General features: G+C 35.7%; 1 protein-coding gene across 1 annotated transcript; it reads right to left on the reverse strand.

Annotated features, from left to right (window-relative positions):
• Positions 1–10,512: 10,512 nt before the first annotated feature.
• LOC141511251 (olfactory receptor 10K1-like) lies at positions 10,513–13,551 on the reverse strand. Its single transcript, XM_074220488.1, has one exon. The coding sequence runs from the start codon at positions 11,932–11,934 to the stop codon at positions 10,930–10,932; it is 1,005 nt and encodes a 334-aa protein (XP_074076589.1). The 5' UTR covers positions 11,935–13,551; the 3' UTR covers positions 10,513–10,929.
• Between the last annotated feature and the right edge of the window lie 12,986 nt (positions 13,552–26,537).

The following is a 26,537-nucleotide window of genomic DNA, read 5'->3' on the forward strand; positions in this document are numbered from 1 at the left end:
CACAAGTTCTTCTATCTAAATTATTTAATAAGATCCAATGAGGACTACTAGGTCTGGCACAGTGACTTTCAAGTTCTATGCCAAGTTAAAGAAATCAGGTCAATCATATAGAGAATTTTCTGGTCTACTTTCCATAGCTCCCTGTGGATTCATTAAGGACCTGACAACTTCTGAGTATCTTCAATAGAAAAAAAAATCCCCTATCTCAATTTTTCTATTCCCAAATTCCTACTTTCTTTACTATCAAGAGTAAACACAAAGGTCATTAGGTTGGTATCTATCACCCTCACTCAATCCCCCATTTCCTGTCTCTGTCCCCAAAATGGAATTAATTATGAGGGATGAAAGACGACTTGAACTAGCAGAGGCAAAAGCAACCCTATAGTTATAGAAATATAGCCATTTTATCTTTATAGAAATGATAGGAAAGGCTGAAGAAAATAGGGGAATAGGATCACATCCAGATGCCAGTCACAAAAGAATCCCAGAAATATCAGTAAATGCCTTTCTTTGACTCAAGGAGCCGAACAGTGACCAAGGAATTTATTTAGCTTCAGAAAAAAAACAAATGGGTCTCGCTGCTGGGATCAAGAAGGATTCCATTAATCTACCACCCCTATAAAGATGACATCAAATGTTATAAGAGCAGCAAAGATGTGCTTTAGAAACAAAGGTCTCAATTCCATCTGAAGGAGTATGGTTTAGTACTACAATCACAAATAGAGGCAGAGGCGAAAACTAAAGCCAGCCCACCCTGGCACTTTCTGCTCTGTACATACAGAGAGAGGCCTTAGGCCATGTGTGTGCCCTATTCTATGGGACTAAATAAGGTGCTAAATCATATTCATTTGCTCCACTGATTGAGGTTGATTCCATAGTCTACTGGAAAACCATGGTTCAGTGGAAAGAGCATTGGTCATTAAATCCAAAGAGCAAAGTTCAAGTCACAGTTCATTTGCTCGAACATTTATATGACCCTCCTCAAGACCCTGAAACATTTGGAAACTCCATTTCTTCAGTCATAAAGTAAGAGTAATAATTTTTTCAACTAAATCACAAAGTGGTGAGTATTTTGAAAAGTTAAATTATTAAAGAGAAAAAATATGAGTTATTATTAACTCACTCCTTAATACATAAATTACTGGGCCCCTACCAACTGGTCATTTTAAAGGAGTTCTTCAAAACTAATCTCTGGTATAGAAAATCCAAGGTTTGGTTTTGTTGTTCAGCATCTGTACTTCTGTTTATCTTGTTGCAATCCTTGTGACCAGAATTAGTCCCTCCTTCTTATACAGAACATCTTTTTGCTTTTTCATTCTCAGGTCATTGGAAAAAAGTCATCCTCTGGGTCAACCTTAAATAAATTATGTCTATTAAAACAATGCAGTGGACTTGGATTCAGTACTCATATCCCAGCTCTATCACTGATAGAGAGACAAAGAAACTCCTCTGAATCTATTTCCTCATCTGTGAATAGGGATAATAATACCCACCTACTCTATGCATCACAAAGTTATTTGTAGTATCAAATGAGAGGTGTATAGAAATACATTTTAAATGAAACAGCTCTCTAGAAATGAAAGTAATGACTCAGGCATTTCTTGCTGATCTCTCTTTCTCCCCTAATACCAGATGTAGTAATTCTGTTAGAGTTTGCTTTACTCACTTGTTAAGTGGAGTTGTGTTGTAGGAGACTTAGACATGAGAAAACAAGATATGACATTAAAATCCTGTTGTGGGAGACTTCTGTGTACTTGTTATATGTTTACTAGTTGATAAGACCAAGCCTTGACCCGCTTCTACCTGCTCTTAGATCATTTCCTTCTTAATTCATACTTTGAATCCTAATGTAATCATCTAATATACTCAGTTGAATTTCCTCCTATAGTCAAAATTTTCAGTCTTCAAAAGAAGAAAAAAATCATTCATGGTATGTTAAATTCTCATTGATAAATAACCAATATAATAATGGAGAACATCACTTTAAAAGCTACTTCAATAATTTAACGTCTAAAATACAGTCATAGTATATGTAAATATTAGAATAGTATAAACAATGATAAAAATATACCATTACCAGCAAAAATAATATAGTAATGCACACTCTAGAGAAATAAATGTATAATATATAAATTAGCAAAAAGACATATGTCAATAAAATATACTCTGTGTAAAAAGCATGCAATGCAGCACAATAAAAATAATAGTGCTATTATATAGGTTGAAATTACAAAGCAAAATTATGTATAAAAAATCAAATAGTATATCTGATTATGAGTAAACACGTCTATTGTCTCATCTCCCCAACTACCTCTGGTGTGGCTTAAAATATATAGATACAGGTATTAGAATAAGTTTATGTATATGGATGTGAATATGTACATATATGTATATGAATATTATGTATGTGTTTATGCATTATGAACAAATACATACACATTTATTTGTGTAGGTAGGCATACATAAATACACACATGATTCAAAAAAGTATCTCTTACAACAACTGTTACCTTTTAAAAAACAGCCAAATGGAATATTGAGAAATGCAGTTGGTTTTAAGGATTTAGATTCAGTTAAAAAATGACATGATGAAGTGCTTTCCTTATAAAGTCAGGATGAAAGAGTGAGCTTTACCTGTTATCTATTATGAGCTATGGACAATCTGTGGAGAAGACAAATTGGAAGGAGGTCAAGAGAAAAGTCTTCATTGTAAGAACTACTTTCATAGTGTTTTAAAAAATGGAGCAGTTAGGTGGTGCAGTGAATAGAGCACTGGTCTTGGAGTCAGGAGAACAGGAGTTCAAATACAGCCTAGGACACTTGACGTTAGCTGCGTGACCTTGGGCAAGTCATTTAACCCTGACTGCTTCACATTCAGGGTCATCTCCAGTTATCCTGATTCATATCTGGCTCCTGTATCCAGATGCCTCTGGAGGAAAAAGTGAGACTGGTGACTAAGCACATCACTCCCTCATTCAAATGCGGTTCACAAGCTTGTCATGGCATAGTCTTCTTTGAGAATGAAGGACAAACTTCATCATAAAAATTATATGCAATCAAAAATTTGGGATAAGTTGGCAAGTAGTGTATTTTTGAAAGACAATTTTGTTCCGGTGATTTCTTAAGACAAGTTAAAGAAAAAAGACTGAAGTAGTTTATTTTATAAATTAATTATAATCTTGAGGAAAAATATAAGCAACATTTTTAAAGACTTTAATTGATATTTGGAGTTAACTAAGTTTTATGAAACTATATTTCCAAGTAATTGCAAAATCATTTACTTGTATGTTAAAGGTTTGAGGGTCTTTGGTAGTGATATTTGTCATAGTCAAAATTTCAAAAATATATGCCCTTGAATTTATTATCAATTCTATTTGTCAATTAATTATATATTCATCAATTTTGTTACTTAATTCTAGATAATTTAAGGGATGAATTAATAGGTTAGAAGATTCTGCAGTTAAATGACAGACTTTTAATAAATTTAGAGGGGAGTTAATCTAATTAATCAATGAGAATAATATTGCAAATTTGTTAATGAGTAAAATAACAATTAGTCAATCAGTGAATCTGCACTCACTAGCATAGGACACTCCCTGCTCTCAAGAGCAGGAAGAGACAACATGTAAACCACTAAGGACAAAAATAAATGCAGGATGAATCAATAGTAATCCACAAAGGAAAGACTTATATTAAAGGGGTGGCAGAAGAGAATTTTTTAAAGGTAAGAATTTAGAAGAATCTTGAAGGAAGTCAAGGAATGCAAGAAGCAGAGATGAAGAGAAAGGGAATGCTAGTCATGGGAAATAGCATGAAAAAAATATAATGAGGTGAGAGATGGATTATCTTAGGCATGAACAGCAAGAACCATGCTAGGTTGCAGAGACAAAAGAAGTGTGCAATGTATAAGAATTGAAAAGGTGGAAAGGGGAAGATTATGAAGGTTTTTGACCACCAAAAAGAAAATTTTATATTTGATCTGTGAGGAAGTTTTCTAAATAGAGTAGTAATTTGGTCAGATATTTGATTTTTAAAAATTAATTTGATAGCAAAGAAAGACTGGAATTAAAAGAGATTTGAAGTAGGGAAAACAACCAGCTGACTATTGCTGTAATACAGGCAAGGAGGAAAGAGGAACTACACCAGGGTATTATCAGTGTTTGAGGAGAGAAGTGGATATATACAAGTAATGTGATACAAATAAAAATCAATAGGGCTTGGCAACAGATTAGATATTGGAAAAAAGAGAGTGATGAACTGAAAATCACACAGGTTAAGAGTCTGGGTGATTTGGAAGATAATGTACCCTCTATAGTGACAGGGAAGCTAGGAATTAAAATTCTGGACAGAGAAAAGGTTATGAGTTCAATATGGGAATTGTTGAATTTAAGAAATCTATCAGACATCTAGCTTGAGATGCTTTATAGACAGTTGGAGAAGTGAGACTAGGAGTCAGGAGAGAGGTTAAGTAGATTATAATTAAAAGATATGAATTATAACCATAGAGGTAATAATTGAAGTCATGGAAATTGGTGAAATCACCAAGTAAATAACAGTAGAAAGATTAGATCAGAGAGTCCAGGACAGCACTGGGGATAGGGGTGGGGTAATCATTCTTCAATGGCATAGTAAAGGAGGCAAGATAAATTGTCAGATAGGCAAAGGGAAAACCTGAAGAGCATAGTCACAGAAGTATAGAGAGAGAAGGATGAATCAAGTTGAAGAAGGTGATTAACAGTATCAAAAGTTGTATACTGAAAATGTTAGGGACTGAGAAAATACCCTTGGATTCAGAAATTAATAGATTATTGATTCCTCAGCCTCTCTAAATTGCCCCCACCAACTCATATCCAATTGGTTGTGAAAGCCTGTCAATTTCATTTTTGTAGCATCTCTCAAATATGATCCATTCTGTACTCTAATGCTGTCACCCTCCAGTGCAGTCCCTTTTTACCTCACCCCTGGGCTACAGATAAAGTCAATTCCTTTGCCATAAGTATATCCCCACAGACATACAACCTGTCAGTGATCTTTCAAAAGCACAGGTATTACCATTGTTACCTCCCTTTTCATTAAATTCCAGTAGGCCCCAGGACCTTCAGGATTAAATATAAAATCTGCTTGTGTTCAAAGCCCTTTATGATCTATTCCTCACTAATTTTCTAGTCTTCTTATACCTTATACCCTCAATGATCAAGTGACATTGACCTTAATGCTCTTTCTCAAGCAAATGCCTGTCAATGCCAAGCATTTTCATAGGTGGTCTCTTTTTCATGAAATATTCTTTCTCCTCAACTTCATCTCTTGGCATCCCTGACTTCCTTTCAATCCCAGTTGAAATCTTACCTTCTATAGGAAATCTTTCCCCATCCCTCTTGAGTCTAATGGTTTCCCTTCTGTTTATCAAATCTTCTACTTATCATGAATACAGTTTATTTATTTGTAGTTATTAACATGTAATCTAACCCATTATATTTTGAGTTTCTCAAAGGCAGAGATTGTCTTTGGCCATGCTCTATATTCTCAAGGCTTACCAGAGAGTTTGGAAAAAATTATTTTCCAAATTTAAATTTAAATAATTAAATTAAAATTTTTTTAATGTTTATTTACTAAGTGACTTGGTAGCAATTAATATAAATTAAATAATAAGAGGCTTATAGACCAAAAAGAAACTAAGGGAACTTTTTTAAATAAATGATATGATAATAATGCCATTTTAGTAAAATTAATCTGATAATCATGAGATACTTTGACAGGGTTAAAGTTAGATCATTAGAATAGTAACAGTAATGTTGAAAATGAAAAATTCATTTATTGTAAAAATTAAAGATTTTGTGATATTGTGAAAAAATAAAAAAATCAGTAACTTATTGAACTGAGGCAATAAAGCAGATTGAAATAAAGACGTTTCTAAAACTTATTGACTGGAAGAATGATGGTGCCACTGACAAAAGCAAAATCAAATTTTGTATGATATTCTGTTTTAATCACAGGTTAATCCATCATCCTTATTGAGTCAAGCTCCCAGGGAAATACTTTCCAGATCATCTTAATGGTGATCTTGTCCTGGTCCACAGTCTCTATAAAGGTCAATCGTTCTGGCCCCAATATACCTGTATCTCCTTATGTTTTCCTGTTATCCAGGCTTCTAGATACTAGAAAATCATTTCTGTATATTTACACTGACACAAAAAGTCATTTAGTTGACATTTGCCAATAAGGTATAATTATAATACATGCTGGCATTCATCATAATAATTGATTTATCAAAAGGACCTCTCAAATTGTGTCATTTAAGAATCATAGAGAAGGTGGAAAGGAAAGACTAATTATGAGTAACTTTATGTTGTACTGTGTGTATTCCTACATGGGAAGAAGATCCTGATAACTCATATGAACCTTCTCATCTATAAGAAAAGTTAGAAAGAGCATATATAGACAAGACACAGGAGGGAACTGAATATAATGGTATAATATAGTATAACGATGGAATCAATGGGCAATAAAGGAAAGTACTAAGAGAATGGAAAAGCAGAGGTAGGATGGACTAAGTTATTTCACATAAAAGAGTCAAGAAAAAAACTTTTGCAATGGAATGGAAGGGGGAAGACGAGGCAGAATAAGTGAGCCTTCATTCTCATCAGAAAATACTCAGTGAAGAAATAATGTACATTCTCATTAGGGTATAGAAATCTACCTTATCCTGGAGAAAAATGAGAAGAAAGGGATGGGATAAGGGGGGTGGGGGAGGGGAGGAGGTGATACAAGAGAGAGAAGATCATGAGAGAGGGCAGTCAGTTACAATACACTACTGAGGAAGGACAGGGGAAAGGAGAGAGTGAATAGAGTAAATGAAAGTGGAGAGGAACAGAATGGAGAGAAATACAGCTAATAATAGTGACTGTAGGGAAAGATACTGAAGCAACTTCTATGACAGATTTATTATTAAAGAAGGGAACTAATGCCAGAGACAGAGATGATGGAATCCGATCACAGAATGAAGTACACTTTTTCCCCCTCTCATTCCATTTCTCTTGAAGTTTCTCTATCTTTTAGGGATAGACAAGGTTTTGTTTACTTTCACAAAAAAATTATTATAATAATCTGAAAATAAATAAACCATAAAAAAATTTAAATACATAAATTTAAAAAGAGATAGCCCTTCTCTTACTCTGTCCATGTATAGAGTTCTGGTCATCATGCTGCCTCAACACAAACTCAGTCCAGGTTTCCCGCCATTTTTTTCCTTAGTGTTCCAAAACAGGCAATGATATAACTTAGAAGTGTCTCTCTGGTAAACAGAAGTGAGACCAAAAGAATAAAGAAAAAGAGATGAGAAAAAGAGCAGAGAGCTTTCCTCTACTCATGAGAAGAGATGAGATAAATCTAGGATCTTTGATCTTTGGATAGACTGACCAAGATTTACAAAGATTAAGGAATTGTCCAAGACCACACAGCCTCCTCATTCCATCAGGCTCCTCAGTCACTAGCCACAGAAAAGAGTTTTGGCATGACACAGACCAAACATATTGCTGGCAATCTCTTGGAACTAGAACTGCTGCTTTGGAGAGGTTTTAAAGGGGATAATTAACAGTCAAGATTTTTATGGAAAATAGTCACCAGTTGTTCATAAGTGAAGTTCAGTCCTGTGAAGCCATGGGCCATGAACATCAGCAGTTCAAACATCAACTGAAAGGAAAACTCCAAAGGAAGACCTAAGAGACTTGATGTATAGGCACTAGCTAATGGGAACAATCTTAAGTGGGAAAAAACACAGGATCCTTACCTTATCTCTATCACTACTGATTTTAGACAAGTCTTAGAGCTCTCAGAGCTTAATTTTAATCCCCTATAAAGTCTGGGTAGTATTAACCACTCTTAATCTAATAGGGTTGGTATGAAGATGGAAGGTTTATATATTTATAGCAGAAAGAGATCTTAACTCTGAGAATACAAATAGAAGCATAAAGACAATCCCTGACCTCAAGGAGCTTATATTTTAATGAAAAAGACAGCATATAAATAGGGAGCTGAAAAGCAGAAAGGCAGTGGGGTTGGATGTAGGTTGTTTATTGTTCTTGTGTGACCTCCAGATGCACACTTGCCTTGTATGAGTCTTTTTGGCATGTATATTTGGTATTAGAATAATATGGTCATCCAAATTGGAATAGTGGTCTCTGCAATAGAGTTTGAATGTTAGAACAACATGGCCAGTCCATTGGAATAATAGTGTCTACAAGAGAGTTTGATATGCTTGTTAGTTTAACTAAAGAGAGGACTTTAGTGTCTGGTACCTTATCTTGCCAGGTGATCTTCAAAATCTTCCTAATGGAAAGATTTCCATTTCCTGACATGGAGTTGGGTAGACTGAAAAAGTTTCACAAAGATTAAGAACTTGCCCAAGACCACAAAAGTCCTTAGATGCCATATCTAGTTCTCTTTCTATTGCAGCAGACCACTACTCTATGCTTTTCTACTGCAAAAGTTCTGTGAGCTCTGACATAATCCTTGGGGGTACTTCCTGTAGGGATAAATACAGCAGAGATGAAGGTGAGGAGAACCTCTGTCTTCACACCAAAAATCATCCTATCTATAATCATCTCTTGTGTTCCATTACCAATCATCCCATCTAGCATATCTGCCTTCATGGTGTTCTCCTTTATAATTATCATCTCGATGGTATCCACTACCAGATGTTCTTCTGCCACTACCTACCTTAGAATCAAAATCTCTATCATAGTCTCTGCTGCCCCTGTCCTCATATTGATCCCAGCCTCCATGCCAGTCCATGTTTCATCATGGACCATTAAAGTACTGGTCTGAATCAAAGCAATCACAATACTTATCTCCAAAGTTTCCATTATCCTTTTGAGGAGAGTAGTAATAATTAAAGTTGATTGTGGCAAGGGGCAGTTAGGTGGCACAATGGATAGAGCACTGGCCCTGAAGTCAGGAGAACCTGAGTTCAAATCCGGCCTCAGAAACTTAATAATTGCCTAGCTGTGTGACCTTGGTCAAGCCACTTTAACCCCATTTGCCTTGCAAAAAACTAGAAAAAGAAAAAAAGTTGATTGTGGAAGGATGGGGCCTTCAGTTAATATCAGTTCGGTCAGAATCCTAATTTCAATTTCAATTTCAAACTTAATTATGGCCAAAAGAACAATAATCCCAGTCTTTATCCTATGTTTGATCAGCAATATCTACTCATATTCTTCTCTTAGCTATAGACTTTTTCATTCAGGCGCAAAGCACTGAGGAGTGAGTCCAAGACCTCAAAATCAGTGTAAGCAAATTCTTTCAGTCTTTCTAGGTTGGTGGATTCCTGGGTCAAATATTATGAATTGACATTCAATCCTCTAAATACCCGTTGATGGAATCTTCTGTCACATCATAGGACAGGTTCCCTAGAAAAGCATTGCAGGGTGGCAACTTGGGAAGACATACCAGTAAATAGTGGGTTCCTGAAAAGGTCATATAGCAATGGGCTGGATGGAAGAGTCAATTGGAAGTGTCCCAAATATGACATCATCATTACTAGACCATGTGGTGGAAATCTCCTTTAGATCATCAGTTTCATCATCCCAGCTGAAGGAGCACAACAGTGCTTTGTCCATATCAGTGCCACCATCCTAAGCAAGGGAGTTTGCCAAAGTGTCTTTTTTGCCTAAGTCATCATGTTAGGAGGAGAGAGAATGCCAAAAATATCTTTAAAATGTAAACTTACATGAAATAATGAAGAGTGAAATGAGCAGTACAAAGAGTAAGTTATATACAGTAACAGTGATATTGTTTTAAGAAAAATTTTGAGTGAGGAAAACATTTTGACTATTATAAATATCCAAAGTAACTATAAAGGACATATGAAGGAAAATATTATCTGCATCTAGAGAAAAACCTGAATAAATAAAAGTATGTATAGAATGATTTTTACAGATATATATACATGTATCTAATGGAAGCTATCTCTAAGGGGGGAAGAGAAAAAGAAATTTATATGATAATTTTATTATACATTTAAAAGGTATATAGCAAGTTGTACATAATAGATTTACAATTTCAAATGCAATCAAATCATTTTATTATACTGTTATTGAAATTCTTATTTTATTTCATAAATTAAAAATAAAATAATGTTAATGTAAAAACTTTATTCAAATTTAAAATATTTGTATTTATCATGGAGAAAATAGAATATATTACCAAAACATCATTGAAGGATAGTCTATACTAGGAAATCATACAAATAATTTCAGTCCCATTGAACCAGAGTAAACTACATAATTGAATCTAGTCTTGGATGAACACTCAAAACTGAATCTTCCAGACACTTCAGAACCTGGAGATGGTAGGATAAAAAAAGAGTTAGCATATTAGAAATGAATGAGAAATAGAAAAGGAATCAGGAGACTGAATGGATTCCTAAATTGTCTATTGACCAGTTTTAGAACTTAGTCAACTTCACCTGAGATCTCAATTTTCTCTTCTGCAAAATGAGAGAGTTTGACCACAATGTTTCTAAGTATCCCTTCCAGCTCTTCATATGACAATCTCTAAATCTATGGATACTGGGGAGAATCCTGGCCCAGGGAAGCAGAGGGTTAGAAGAGATATGAGGACCATCATCACATGGGCAGAAATTTCTAATTTCTTCCTCAATTAAGTTTTTAAGTGTGAGTTAGGAACTGAGTAGGAACTGAGACTCTACAATGCTAAAGGAGGGAGATTAAAACATTAATGTTATGGTTGGTTCATTTCATTTTGACTAAAAGACAAAATAATCTCTAAATTGATTTCATCCTCACATCTATAGAGGTTCTGTTGCTCAGAGCATCTTCTTTTCATTCATCTAATAATGAGTCATTGAGACAGTTCAATGGGTTCAATTTGCTTTCTTTGATGACTCTTCTCATGATAGGACTGATAACAGAATCAAGGAAGAGGTATGGTCCTTGCAATTTTAGGACACAAATTTTGGCCCATTGCTCGCCAAAGAGCTGTCTTGAACTCTTTATTTCTCAGACTATAAATCATGGGATTGAATAATGGGGTAAGAATGGTATAGGACACAGATATCAGAGCATCTTGGCTTGAGGTGTAATTGGTCTTGGGCCTCAAATAGATAAAGGAAGCACAGCCATAGTGGACAGTGACAACAATAAGATGAGATGCACAAGTGGAGAAAGCTTTATACCTGCCCACAGTGGAGGGAATCTTTAGGATGGCAGAGATAATATGGATATAGGACACCAAGATTAATAGCAGAGGAATGACTAGGACTAACACACTAAGCATGAAGATAATCATCTGACTGAGACTGGTATGGTGTGAGGCCAGCTTGAGAACAGGGGAGATATCACAGAAGAAGTGGTGGAGTTGGTTGGAGGAATGGAAGGGCAAGTAAAACACCAGAGTGGTGGTGATCAAGGCAACAGTGAAGCCACAGGCACAGGCTGCAGCCACTAGTCCCAGACATGTCCCATGACTCATCAACAGGGTGTAGCGGAGAGGATTGCAGATAGCCACATAGCGGTCATAGCCCATAGCTGCCAGCAGGAAGGAGTGAGAACAGCCAAGGAAGACGAAGGTGAGCATCTGGACAACACAACCCCAAAAAGAGATGGTCTTCTTCTGGGACAGCAGATCTATCAGCATCTTGGGCACAATGACAAAAGTGTAGCAGGTCTCAAAACAAGACAATATTCCAAGGAAGAAATACATGGGGGTATGTAGGGCTCGTTCCAACAGGATAGTGAACAAGATTACAGCATTGGTTCCCAATGTGAACAAGTAGAGAAGAAGGAACAACACAAACAGCAACCGTTGAAATTCAGCCAGGGCTGAGAAGCCAACAAAGACAAATTCGCTCACAGCTGTCTCATTGGTCCTCTCCATAGAGGAGAGATCTTCAGGGTGACTAAAGGAAAAACAGGTCATCTAAGAGCTAAAGACTTCAATTTAAAAATATAAAGTTTCTTTTCCACTCTATAATAGCTCTATTCATGAAGTTGGAAAAGAGCCTAAAGATCAACATTTCTTCTCACTAGCTGTCTAATCTTCTCTGTTTTTTCTTTGCCTTCTCATTTAGCTCATTCCTTATTCCTGTGGCTTTTTAATTCTTTCTCACTTGTATTGATCTCCTCCTAGATAAGATTGCTTCTCCAAGGGCCTCACTCTCCTTTAGTTCCACCACTTTTGTACTCTACCCCTGATCTTCCTTACTGCTTATATCATAATTTTCAAACTCCAATAACTGCTCCTCAGCTCTGTGTTGCATGTCCACCAACCTCATTCTCTCCTTCTACATTCTACTATTCTTACCTCATCCTTAATCTTATATATCATTTATTCTAATTCTTCCCCCAGTCATTTATTCATTCGAAGGTCTGATCACAGAATGGAGATGATGGGGAGTTGTCAAAGCATATAGCAGTAAAATACAATATCTGTCACATGATATACTGACAGGCTATTTCTCTTAACTGATACAGGCAGTAAGTAGTCATTGAGAAGTTAACCACCCACATGACTAGCAACTGGATTTAGGACCACTGAAACCAATGCAACCATCCATTGAGGTTGAGAACAGCAGCAATCTGATTCAATGAAAGGAGAACCAATTCCATCAGAATCATAGAATTGTAGATTTAGAGTTGGAAGAGACCTCAGAGACTATATAGTCCAAGTCACATAATTTTACAGATAAGAAAACAGAGGTCTATTGAACTTAAGTTTCTTGCCTATATAACACAGGAAATGAAGATCAGAGAAGACTTGAAACAATATCCTCTGATCCCAAAATTTGTACTCTTTACATTGTACCATGCTGTTTCTTAATGGATTCCTGAAGTATTTCTTATTCTCTTTCCATCTCATTTTACATTTTTCTTATACAAATTTGTCATATTACTTCTTTTCTCATCAAAACCCCCAATGACTTTCTATAGCCTTTGGTTTAATATGAAGTCCCTTATTTGGCAATCTAAAACTCCTCTTCTTTTTGTCTTCTTTTACATTGCTGAACTGATATTCATTTTCAAACTGTATGCCTTTGTACTGACTGTCTTCTCATAACTAGAATATTTTGAGTCTTCATCATACTCTTGGCTTCCCTAGCTTTCTTCAAGATTCAAGATTTAACTCCAAGCACACGTCCTTTAGGGGACCACCTTTTCCTAGTTGGATACCTTCACACACACACACACACACACACACACACACACACACACACACACACACGCATTTCTCTTTTCCTTCCATTTATATTTCTCTTTTCCTTCCATTTAGAGTCTGTGTGTATATGTGTGCATGTAATCAGTAATTTCAATCATGTCTGACTCTTCATGATACCATTTTGGGTTTTCTTGGAAAAGATGCTGAATGAAGTGTTTTGTTATTTCTTTCTCCAAGAGTACCAAACTTAGACTCAAAGATCAAATTATGCCTCAGATAGTTACCATGTGCACCTGAGTACTTAAGTTAGCTCATCAGAAAAATGGAAATAAAACTCTAATGCTTATTACCTATATCACAGAGTTGTGATGAGCAAAATGAGGAAAACCTTGCAGATCTGTGTAATTGTGAACTACTTTCTTTACTAAGAAGTACATTGTTTCCAGTTTAATGGAAATAGGCAATGAGAATGCAAATAATGTGACTACTTCAGGGGAGTTCATTATTTACACTATTTTCAACCTAGCTTTATTTCTTCTACATATATAGCAATAATATTATGAAACCTTTTCTGGGAATCTCTTGCATTTTTCATCTTTTTTATAATTTTATTCTTCTTTGAGGGTGTTTGTCCCTCTCTCCATGATTATTTGAAAATCATAAAATAATGTGTAACACACTATGACTATCCAAAGGATACATAAACCAGATATACTGATTCTGTATAATCACTAATTGGTGTAGACATGGTCAACGAGCTATCATCTAAAAAGTGATAGAAAAGTTAAACAAGTCAAATTATCTTCAAGCCAATCCATCAACTAGGAATTAAATCTAATAGCACCTTCCAAAGTCAGTCAATTAAATAAGGATGTAGGAAAGAGAGACAGAGACAGACAAACAGACAGAGACAGAGACAGAGATCTGGTTAAGTCACTGACAAGAGGAGACTGAGAGGCCATGGCATTTATGCCATGGCAAATCAGTAGATTTGATGAGGTACATAAAGAGAAGTGGGTACTGGGATAAACTAGATATGATGGACCAGTAATATATATTTGTGCTTTCTCATTCTATTCTAATTCCTAATAGAAATATTCCAGTCATAGGAAGATAGTTAAATAGAGTTTGAAGATGGAGTTCTATGTTTAAGTGAAAGAAGATTGGATGGACCTTTTGGGGAAAATGTCTCCTTTATTTGCTTCTTATTATTTTCATTACTTTATTCAATATATTTCTTGCTAGTTTGGGATGGTTAGACTTGGAACTAGACTTAAATACAAGTCTCTCTCTCTGTCACTCTGTCACACACACACACACACACACACACACACACACACACACAGAGTGAAAGGAAGGTCATTGTAACTGCCCAACTCTAATACTCTGCAAAATAGAAAGTAGAATCTATGGATAACAGAGACCTAGGGTGTAGAGTTTCATCTAACATAGTAAGGAGCAGATGTCTTCCAGAAATAAGGTTAAGTGATACCTTGAGTATAAATCCAGTAAAAGTAGACACTTTTATTATCTCTTGGAGACTCACTTCAGCAGTGATAGAATAACAACACCCCATTCCATAACATATGGAAACTTATACTATTATGCCCTCTCCAAACCTTCTCTTCAACTAAACACTCCTAATTTCTTCAATTCATCCTCCATAGAATGATCTCAATGAACTACACCACCCTATCTCTCCTCTCTGAATATAATCTTACTAATGAATACATAAATATATGAGTGAAAATTATTATGATTCAGAATTGGAAAAGCTTAAAAACCATCAAGTTCAACTCTTTCATTGTACAGATGAGGAAATGAGGTAGAAAAAAAGTTAAATAACTTAACTAGGATCATTATGCAAGGCAGAACCAATGGAAAAAAAAAAAACTTTAACACCCAGAACTGAAGACAATATTCCAGAAAGCTTCCAAACTGGAAGGAATACTAATATTCTTATCTTTCTATGTCCTACTTCTTGAACTATCTAGGGTTACTTGTTGACGTCAACATAAGATTTTGTGTTTGATCAATTGAGTTTGATAGGAACATCATCAGATCAATCCCATAATCTGATTCTGTGCCTAACCCTTTTTCTGTACCTGCTTCCTGAATTCTATATCATAATTCTAGCCCAATAAACCTTAACTTACCAATGTCTACACTTCAAATTGTATCTGCTTGACCACTGAGTCTCACTAGAGGGAACTCAAGAATTTTCATTAAGAGACTTTTAGTATACTAAGTCCAGTCTATGGGAAATGCAGAGATGTAAATATCCAAATAGCAGATTACCTAACTAGCACATCTTTCCAGGTTTCATAGACAGTATCTGTAATTGCTACAAAATGCAAATGGAAGATTGAGTAATTTATACAATGGATTTGGCCTGAGTAGGAAGTCAAGTCAGATAAAAAGGATTCCTTTTTTATAAAGTCACAATGCATTCAGTCTAAATTAATTGGATGATTTTAAAGAAGCTAGTAGCTTTGATACGAACTAGGAGTATGACCATGGACAAAGCAAAAGAATTTGGGGGTGGGGGAGCTCAGTTTTCTCATCTATAAAATGAGAATAATAGTACTACCACCTACTTTAAAACATTTTGTGAAGCAAATATTTAATAAATTTTAAATTATTCTATAAATCTGAGATGATAATTATGGCCCCAGAGAACAGAACTAGAACAAATAGGTAGAATGCATATTTTGATTCAGTGTAAGGGCCTTATATAATTACAAATATCAAAAAATGATATTAGTTCCCTCTTGAGACAGTCCTCTGTTACTGGAGGTATTCAAACTATATCTGAATGACCTTTTGATAACAAAGTGTTTGGACTAGATTACCTTATTGCTTGTCCAACACAGCAGTTCTTTGATTCTATTACTTTGTGAACTGTCTGTCACCTGAGGCTTATGGGACTTTTTTCAGTTCTTCTAGGTTCCCACCTGATTAAAGGAAATCATTAGCTGCTACCATGAAGAAGGCAGACCCAACTTCTCAGAAGGAAGAAGGCACTCTTGGGTTGTAGCAACATTAAGTTCTTATCATGGGGGAAAAAGAGGGGCATGGGGGTAGATGGAAACTTCAGGTTCCTTTGAGAGCAGATGTTGAAGGGAGGAAACAGATTCTCAGAAAGAAACCAACAGGGGGGCAGCTAGGTGGTGAGTTCAAATCTGACCTCAGACACTTAATAATTACCTAGCTGTGTGGCCTTGGGAAAGCCACTTAACCCTATTGCCTTGCAAAAAAAATATGTTATTTGGTTTCTTCATGACCTTTCAAAGAAAAAATATTTGAAAATAAGAATACATGAAATTTATGGACATGATCACAGCCATTCCAGAATCAAAAAGAGAATAGACTCTATTAACTTTGTCTAAGTACTGAAGAAGATTGTATCAAAAGAGGGGGTGGGAAGAGGGGCAGATAGAGGTATATGTATGCAGGAAAGAAAAATGATTTCAACTTTGACTTTTTTGCCATTAAAGCAACCTTGTTGTGTCATGTTTGTCATGTCTGCCTCCTCCTGATCCCCTTTGGGATTTTCTTGGCAAAGCTGATAGAGTGACTTGCCATTTCCTTCTCCAGTTCATTTTACAGGTGAGACACTGAGGTAAACAGGATTGTGTGACTTGCCCAGGGTCACACAGTCAGATTTCAATTTATGAAAATGAGCCTAATTCCAAGTCCAGTGTTCTATTCACTGTACCACCTAGTAGCCCATAGTAACTTCCAAAGTAAAGTAACCTGAGGCAGCTAGGTAGCGCAGTGGATAGAGCACCAGTTGTGGAGTCAGGAGTACCTGAGTTCAAATCTGGCCTCAGACACTTGGTAATTACCTAGCTGTATGGCTTTGGACAAGCCACTTAACCCCATTTGCCTTGCAAAAACTAAAAAGGAAAAAATGTAAAGCAACCTACCTCCTCTTAGATGTAAATTTTCTCATCAGTCAAAAGAGATTAATCAGACCCATCCTACATATTTCATCCTTTGTTGTGAAGATCAAAGGAAATCTGTAATTTCATTAGCCTAAGGGATTCCTAATGTGAAAACCAAAGCACATCAACAATTGTTTTTAAGTTCAAGTCTTGGAGAATTGCACAAGATGTTAAAAAGAGAAGTGATTTGCCTGTTTTCATAGTACATAACAAGAACTTGCTTCCTCACTCCAAAACCAACCTTCTATTCAGTATACCACAGTCACTTATATTCCTCACATGTGTGTGTGTCAAATCACTGTCTAAATCCTTCAGAACAGACAGTATATTAACCTATCCAGTATGGTCCTTTTTTTATATTCAGAAAGTGGAGTTTAGGCAATGATTCAGCTCATTTAAGCTAAAGAGCATATCTGGATACCATAATGTAAATATACACTTTAGCACATGAATGACAAAGTTTGGCACTGATGTAGTAACACTGAATGGAATCTTTCCCAATTGTCCCTCCCTTGGTGTGCCATGACCCTCTCTTACTTAAAAGTTACAATGATAGGAATTACCTTAGGAAAAGCTTATTGTTCTCACTCACTTTCAGTCCTTCAAAGTGGAAATGTGATAGATGTTCCAACACAAGGAGATACTACAACTTCCCAGACTTCTTCCTTCCAAATAAGTCCAGTGTTGTCAGTTAAAAATAACTATCAAACCAGGTGTTATTCAAAAAGATGAACAAGGAATGAGGAGGAAGAAGAAAAGTAAATTAACCTTTGCCTGTGGGAAGCAATGAGGCAATGGTTTGGAACAGGTCAGAGATTCTGACCATCATCAGGACAATAAACCTTTTCCTTCCATTGAACTCCTCTCTGGCCATACAAATAAATCATCAGGCTGTCATTGACCACAGACTAAGGTTATTAATGTTGAGAGAGAAGTTTACTGGTCTCCTAGCACTAAAGTCTCTGCTGTAGAGCAGTTTCACAGGGGATAATTAGCAAATAAATGTCTCAGGGAAATTAGTAAACATTTTCACACAAGTGGTCTCAGTCCTAGAGGCCCTTAGAGACTCAAAGGACATGAATGTCATCATATTTGTACGGTTCTTTATCTGTATAAAACTCTTTACAATCATTATCTCAACTGTTTCTCACATTGGGTAGGGAATGCAGTTATTTGCATACCCAATATATGGATGAGAAAACTGAACCACATAATTATTAAGTGCCTTGACCAAAGTCAAACAATTAACTGTCAGAGTTATAAATAGATTCCATTCCATCTGACACTTCTGCATTATTTGTGCCAAACTCAATATTCTTTTAATTATATCAAACTTCCTCTGGGCATCATCACTCCATGTCAGATACAAGGACAGACCACTCTATCTTTACATCTCTCATTCCTTTTTTTTCTTTTTTAAATAAGTTTTTATTTGTCTTTTTTTGGCAACACCACAGTTTTCCACAGTTTTCCTACTACTCCTCCCAGAGAGAAATCCCATATAATAAATCCCATTTTCTAAAGAGAAAAGAAAAGCATAAGAAGTGGAAAAATCAACATAATCAATCAGTACATTTCAAAAATCCAAAGAACACTTAACAGTGCACAACAACTATGAAGGAGTAAATTAGCATCCTCTCATGTCTTCTTCAAGTCAAGCTTGTTCTCTATAATTTGTCTATATTTGCTTTTGCTGTTTTTTGGTGTGTGATTGTTCTTTCCATTCTTGTAGTTACAGTATATTTTTGTTTTATTCTCTGTCAGTTCATGTAAGTGTTTCTATGTTTCCCTGCGTTCCTCACTGTCTTCAGTTCTTACAGCATAGTCAAATCCTATTATATCTATTGTCCTCAGTTTCCTCATATATAAAATGAGGGAGTGGAATTCACTGACTTCTAATATCCTTTCAGTGCTTTGTATGATCTCAGGGAAGATTCCCTTTGTGCACCAATTAGACTGAGGGATGTGGTGGGAGGGGGGGTGCATTACTGAAATTCTTTTCCACTCTTTTCAGTTCTGTGAGTTTGTGAGTTTGATATACTATCATAACCATTGGTGCAGGGTTTCTATTTGTGAAACCCATCATGTGGATTCCTTAAGTTGTAAAAGTTATGAATAACTTTATTAGTGATTCCTAGAAAAAGGGATTCCTAGAAAAACTCCCTGACAGTGGAAACTACGAATAAAGTAAATAAAGATTAAAGTAAGCAACAGGAAAGCATACTGATCTGAAAACAACCAAGGAATGATCACATATGTCCAGTCTATAACCTTGCATGTCCTGAATATGGACATGAAGATGAAAGACCAAACAGCACTGATATGGCACCCAGGTATCTGGGACCCAAGGCCAGTGTTCAGCAAGTAAACCCAAAAATATCAGCCAATCTGTACTACCATAATCTATAATTCCTTCTTTTTTTCTATAATTAATTTCTTTAATTTTATTTTGTATAGAAATTTATAATTTCTATAATTCTCTAATTCTTATAACTAGTTTCCATAATTAACACAGGCTTTTAGGAAGTCTTTCACAGAGATCCAAATATGTCCATCTGGCTGCTGTCAGAAATGAGTCAGAAGTCAAGCATCATCATCATCCTTACCATCAATAATATTTATATATCGGTTTAGTATGCATAATATATTCTGGTCAACAAGTTAATCAAGTATTTATTATATGTGTACTATTATACACTATTATATACTTGTAAACTATTAAATGTGTACTACTATTATATGTGTACTAAGTGTGGGAGATATAAAGAAAGGTGAAAGTAGTATCTGCCATCAATGGGAGGGAAGGGAAAGAGAGGAAAGAGTTGGTGGAAGGTGAAGGTAAAAGAAAGTTTCTTGTCATAGTTTGGCACAAATAATGCTGAAGTGTCAGATGGAATGGAATCTTATTTATAGTTCTGACACTTAATTGTTTGACCTTGGGCAAATTTGCAGTGTGCCTTCAACACATTTTCTCAGTTCACACATAAGTTGTGCTTCACCTTCATTCATGTGGCTAAGTCATTGAGTCTTGAGAACCCTCCCTTCAACCAGGTTTGGATTGAGAACTAAAAGTGAGAGAAGATCGCTAACTCCTCTTCCATGAAAGATTTTAAAAGATTTTAAGCCCAATAGCAAGAATCTCCTTAATTCTATCTAGGTTGACTGACTTTGCATTTTTTTAATCAAGTTATCTCCACATTCATTGATTATATGTCCTTTCCTAGTCTGGGATTCTAAGGAATCCTCCACTTCCCTAGGGGGGCTGGTGCAGTTTTTGTTTGTTTGTTTTTTAAGAAACAACCAATCGGGGTGGCTAGGTGGCACAGTGAATAGAGCACCAGCCTTGGAGTCAGGAGTACCTGGGTTCAAATCCTACCTCAGACACTTACTAATTACCTAGCCATGTGGCCTTGGGCAAGCCACTTAACCCCATTGCCTTGAAAAATCTTAAAAAAAAAAAAGTAACCAATCAATTTTAGAAATTAGAATTTTCCTTAAGTTCAGGAAAGTGTTTGCCCAAAATTGGAAAACTGAATTAATATAATAAAACTGGTAATCAGAAAAGTTGTTGATTCTTCTTTCATGGGGTTGGACAACCTATTCAAAGTAGGCTAGACCTCTTCCAAAATACTAAGGAATTTAGCAAAGATTTTAGAGGTTCACATCACTGATTATACCTCTCTCTGTCCTCTGCCCCTCTCTCTCTCTCTCCCTAACATTTCTCAATATGTCTCTTTTTTTTAGGTTTTTGCAAGGGAAATGGGGTTAAGTGGCTTGCCCAAGGCCACACAACTAGGTAATTATTAAGTGTCATGGCCAGATTTGAACTCAGGTACTCCTGACTCCAGGGTGGTGCTCTATCCACTGCACCACCTAACTGCCCCTCAATATGTCTCTTAATCTTTCTCTTATACCCCCTTTTTGAGTCTCCCAGATAGATTATTTTCTTGGGGTTCTGCTCTTAGGAAAAAGTAATTACCTCTCTAAAGTCTTCCTCAACCTAGTAATTTCAATAGAATAACATTGTCCAAACTGTCTTCCATTCTTAAGTTCCCTTCAGGAATCTCAGATAAGCAAAGAGAAAAATCTCAGAACAGCAATCCAGGCAGTCCTACTTGGAAGAGTTTATTGGATCAGTAAAACTAATTCATTTATACTTAGCTCATTTAAGTTTGTATCTAGTATGTGTCAGCTGTGCTTGAACATGCCTTGAAGTCTGAAAAACATTTTATTATTTTATCATTTTAAAATTTATTTTTAAATTCATTAGCTATTTTTAATCCTGTTAAGTTAAATTTAAGTTTAAATTTATTGAATAAAATTATGTATATTATAATTGAATATTCAATAAAAATTTTCCTGTAAAAATTTAAATTCCCTAGATATACAGTCTAATGAAATGTGCTAGGTATAGCTATTTGTTTTAAGCTTCATACAATGCTTTAAAAATAATCTTGTGATATAAGAATTAATATTTTCCTATTTTAAGATAGAGCATTAATATTATCCTACTTTTATTCATTCATTTGTTCAACATGCATTTATGAAGTTCTGACTATGTGGCAATTATTAATGCCAGTCCCTGGAGATATAAATTCAAAATTGCAATAGATTTTACCAGTGGTGAGGTGCCAACTCCTATGGGTCATGAGACCCCATGGTGAAATTTTCAATGAAAATTTGTGCCTTGAAATTTGGCAAGCTTTACAAATCAGGGCTTGATTTACTATTTTGTTGATTATACAGACTTTTTAAATGATGGAAAAATATTAATAATTGAAATTAAAATTTAAAATGTCTCATATATAATTGGGTTTTTTTCCCCCTAAGTGCTGATCTTTACCTTCATTCTTCCAGCTGAAAAAAAGGACTAAATGTTGAATGATTTTTAATATCCCTGTTAGCTATAAATCTAGGATGCAATGGATAATTACAAAGATAAGGCAACACAAAATTCACATAGGTGAGGGAAGGTACTAACAATTTAGTTGGGGTTAGGGCAAGCCTAATGAAAAAGATGTCACTAGATGTCACCTTAAAGGAAACTACATTTTCCAAAAAATAGCAATGAGATTTACTAACTTCCAACCTCCCAAGGCCTCCCTATACTCATCTGTAAAATGAGATAACTGGAATACATGTTTTCTGAGATCCCTGCCAGTTCCAAATCTAGGTAATACCATAAGGGAGAACCATCCAGCCCTGGTGGGACAGCCTGCCCAGGAGCAGGAGATGAGAGCTGGAGTGTTATGTTCAAAGACAAACTAGTAAATCAATTTGGTTGCATCATTTATTGTGTGAGGGAGATTAATGTGAGGTCTTCCTGGAAAGATAGTTGGAACCATATTGCAGATGTTTTTAGATGCCAGGAGAAGGAATTTTTATTTCATCTTAATATAATAAGGAATTGTCCAATAGGAGTTCTGTTCTTTAAGTATGTTTATTCTTTGCTATTTGATTCTATTCTATGTCAATACTTAAGAAGACTGCTTTTAGAATACCACATTCTGAAATTCCCCATTATTGTTCAAGGCCCAGTAATTCTCCCAGTCCTCCAGACTTAGAACTAAGGAGTCATCCCTACCTTCTAAACTCTGTCACTCCCTACTCAACCTATTATCAAATCTTATCAATTTTTACCTTTGTAACATCTTTCGTACATTCTCCTTTCTCTCTTCTGATATTGTCACCATCCCAGTACAGGCTATTATCACCTCTCACTATTGGAATAGCCTGCTGATTAGTCAATCTCCCTGCTACAAGTCTCTTTCTGATTCTAGTCCATCCTCCAATTAGTAGTCAATCAATATTCCTAAAAAATACATCTGACCATGACATGACCCTATTCAAAAACTCCAAATGTTTCCTTATTAACTTTATGAGAAAATAAAAAATCTTTTGTTTGATATTCAAAATCCTTTAAGACCTAGCTCCCTCCTACCTCCAATCTTACAACTTACTCACCTCCAGGCACACTATAACTCAGCAATACTAATCTCCTTTCTAATTCTCACACCAGAAAGTCCACTCCCAGCTCCCTGTATTTTGACTGACTGTCACTCATGCCTAGGATTTTCTTCTAATCATCTCTTCCTCTTGATTTCCCTGACTTTCTTCAGTGCCAGCTAAAAATCATCCCTTCTACAAAAAGCATTTTTTCATTGCCCTTAATGCCAGTACCTTCCATTTGTTGATGATATCTAATTTATTCTGTATCTTGTTTGAATATAGTTGTCTTCATATCATCTCCCCCAATATACTGTGAACTCTTTATTCCCAGTGCTTAGCACAGTGTCTGGTAAATTTTCGCTGTTCAACCATTTTAGTCATATCAAAATTTTTGTGATGCCATTTGGCATTTTCTTGGTAGTGATACTGGAGTAATTTGCCATTTCATTCCTCAGTTCATTTTACAGATGAGGAAACTGAGGCAAACAGTTAAACGACTTGTCTAGGGTCATACAGTTGTAAGTATCTAAGATGGAATTTGAACTCATGGAAATGAATCTTCCTGATTCCAAAGTTCCTCTATTCACTGCCCCAACTAGTTGCCCCAGAATATATATACATACATACATACATACATACATATATATATATATATGTTTATAAACACACACATACACACAACCACACAGTTAGATATGGATATGGTTATATGACCATACTATGCTTATTTCCTCCTACAATATTTATCTGAAGATGGATAGCATCTTCTTTCATTTCTACTAATCAATAGGCTATTGCAATAGTAAAATGTAAATAAGTATCTTATAATTGCTCTTTAAAGGGCAGCTAGATAGCATAGTAGATAGAGCCTTGGAGTCAGGAGCATGGGAGTTCAAATCTAGCCTCCGACAATTACCAGCTATGTGGCCTTGAACAAGTCACTTAGAGCTTGATTGCCTCTCATCCAGATTCCCATCTAGTCACTGGCCCCAGAGGGTTTCTCTGGAGGAGAAAATGAGGTTGGTGACTTAACACAGTACCCCGTCACTCATGTCTAATTCATGTGCCTGACAAGGCATCATGTACCTGTCAAGGCATCTTCTCCCTGCTGATTAGTCAATCTCCCTGCTTCGAGAATGAAAGAAGTCATTCTTATTAATTGGTCTTTAATTTTTTATATTATATTTTTTGGATATTATAAGACAAATTTTCTTTTAAGTTCCGAGTTTTTGCCTTAAAAACCTAAAAGTCTTTGAGTTTGTTAAATATCCATTTTTTTTCAAATTCAGGATTATACTTAAATTTGCCAAGTAAGGTGTCCCTGGTTGTAACCCCAACTCTTTTGCTCTATGGAATATAGTATTCCAAGATCTATGAATCCTTCAATGTTCTTGTATAATCTTTATTGAAGCTCCGTGATGTTGAAATTGTTTTATTCTTGTTGCTTCCAATATTTTCTCCTAAATTTGGCAATTATGAAACTTGGCTAGGATATTCCTGTATTTTTCCTCCTGAAATCTCTTTCAAATGGTGATTGGTGGATTTTTTCCTATTTCTACTTTGCTTTCTTATTCTAGAATGTATGGGCAATTTTCCTTGATAATTTCTTATCATTTCATTATCAAGATTCTTTTTTAACAATAATTTTCAGGTAGCCTGACTATTCTTATATTATTTCTTCTCTATTTGTTCTCCAGATCAATTGTTTTTCTGGTGAAATGTTTTGCCTTCTCTTCAAGATTTTTTTTATTCTTTCGCTTTAGTTTTATGATATCGTGGTGTCTTGGAACAGCTCTAAATCCTTCCCAATTCTAGTTCTCGAGGAATTATTTTCTTATGTATTTTATTTTCTCTTTTCAGAATTTTATTGATTTTCTTGATCTCATTTTTTCTTATTTGTCTTCAATCTCTCATTTAATTTTTAATGTCCTTCTTAAGTTCTTCCAAGAACTTTTTTGTGCTTGGGATCATTTGACATTTCTCATTAAAAAAAAAAAAAGGATTCAACTTCTTCCTCATATGGAGAATGATGCCCCAAGTCTCAGACCCTTCTTACTATAATTTTCTGAGGACTGTCCCAGGTCCCAAACTTCTAAGCCACACTATGCTGTAAATGATCTTTGTCCCCATTGTACCATGAGTGACTGCAAAATACAGCTATCCTCTCTGCTCTGGAACTGAAACCAGGGAGTCTGTTCTCCTGCAAGTGCCCACAGCCAGGAGAGTCCCTGTCCCTCGCTACTGAATTCAAAAGGCATGTTCCTTCTCCCAACAACCACAGTTCAGTAGCACTGTGGTCAGTACAACTGTACAGAAGGTCCTTCAATCTTCTCCTCTCTACTTCAGTCCCCCAAATTATCTGTGAGATGAAAGTTTCTAAGATTGAGGATGCCTTGCAACCCAGATGCTCCCAGGACTTATTGTTTGTCATTTCTCAGAGTAGATTGGAAGGTGTTTGCACTTTGCTCAGGTCAAACCTCCACCCCTGAAGATTGGGTCTTTCTGCGATCTTCTCAAATTGTCTGGAAGACAAACATTTTACCCTGTGTTTATTTCTGCTGCTCCAAAGTGATGTTCTGTCTTTTTTGGTGGAGAAAATTTAGAAACCCTAAAGTTTTCTGACCAATTTCACCATCTTCCCAGAATCATCTCAAGATACATTTTTAAAAACTTAATTTTTGTATTATTGTTTCTGTAACTACACACCACTAGTGAAGTGAACATTACATCTGATTTATGTGGACTTCAAAGTTGCTCATTCAAGACTTGAATTCCATATAGTTCCAGAAAAAGGAATAAATTAGAAGATAATGAGTAAAAATAGCTCAGGTGTTGCCTGTCCATTGAAATACCTAAGTAATAACACATTTGCATAGCCCTTTCTATAATCCTTCCATTTTTAATTTAGCAGGTCACCTTGGAGATGGGTGGCTAGGTTGCACAGTGGATAGAGCACCGGCCCTGGAGTCAGGAGTACCTGAGTTCAAATCCTGCCTCAGACAATTACTTAGCTGTTGTAGCCTTGGACAAATCACTTAACCCCAATGCCCTGCAAAAAAAAACTATTAAAAAAACCCTATAAAAAAGAGTTCAATCACTTGTACACTATCTGATAGCAATTATTAAAAATGAGAACTGCCATCAATATAGCTTATTAAGGTTTACAAAGTGTTCTACAAATATCAACTCATTTCATTCTTACAACCCTGGCAGGTAGGTGCTACAGTGAATCCCAGTTTTACAGATTAACTTGTCAAAACTAAGTTTTGAATACAGGCCAAAACTAACACTCTATCCATTCATTACTTCACTCTGTCCTTCCCCTTCACTTAAATCAAAGTCAGGATGACTGGGGATGACCTTGATTTTTCTAAATTAAGATCTTTCCTGAGGTCTAGGCACACTCACTGTCTTTTTGCTGCCTGTCTTTTTTACACCTCAGGTTCCAAGTTTCAAAGATTCCCTCAAGAC

Source organism: Macrotis lagotis, chromosome 2 (assembly GCF_037893015.1).
Source record: "Macrotis lagotis isolate mMagLag1 chromosome 2, bilby.v1.9.chrom.fasta, whole genome shotgun sequence".
Lineage (NCBI taxonomy): Eukaryota > Metazoa > Chordata > Mammalia > Peramelemorphia > Peramelidae > Macrotis > Macrotis lagotis.

Coding starts and splice junctions, on each gene's coding strand:
- LOC141511251 (XM_074220488.1), bottom strand. CDS start 11,934: ATGACCTGTTTTTCCTTTAGTCACCCTGAAGATCTCTCCTCTATGGAG.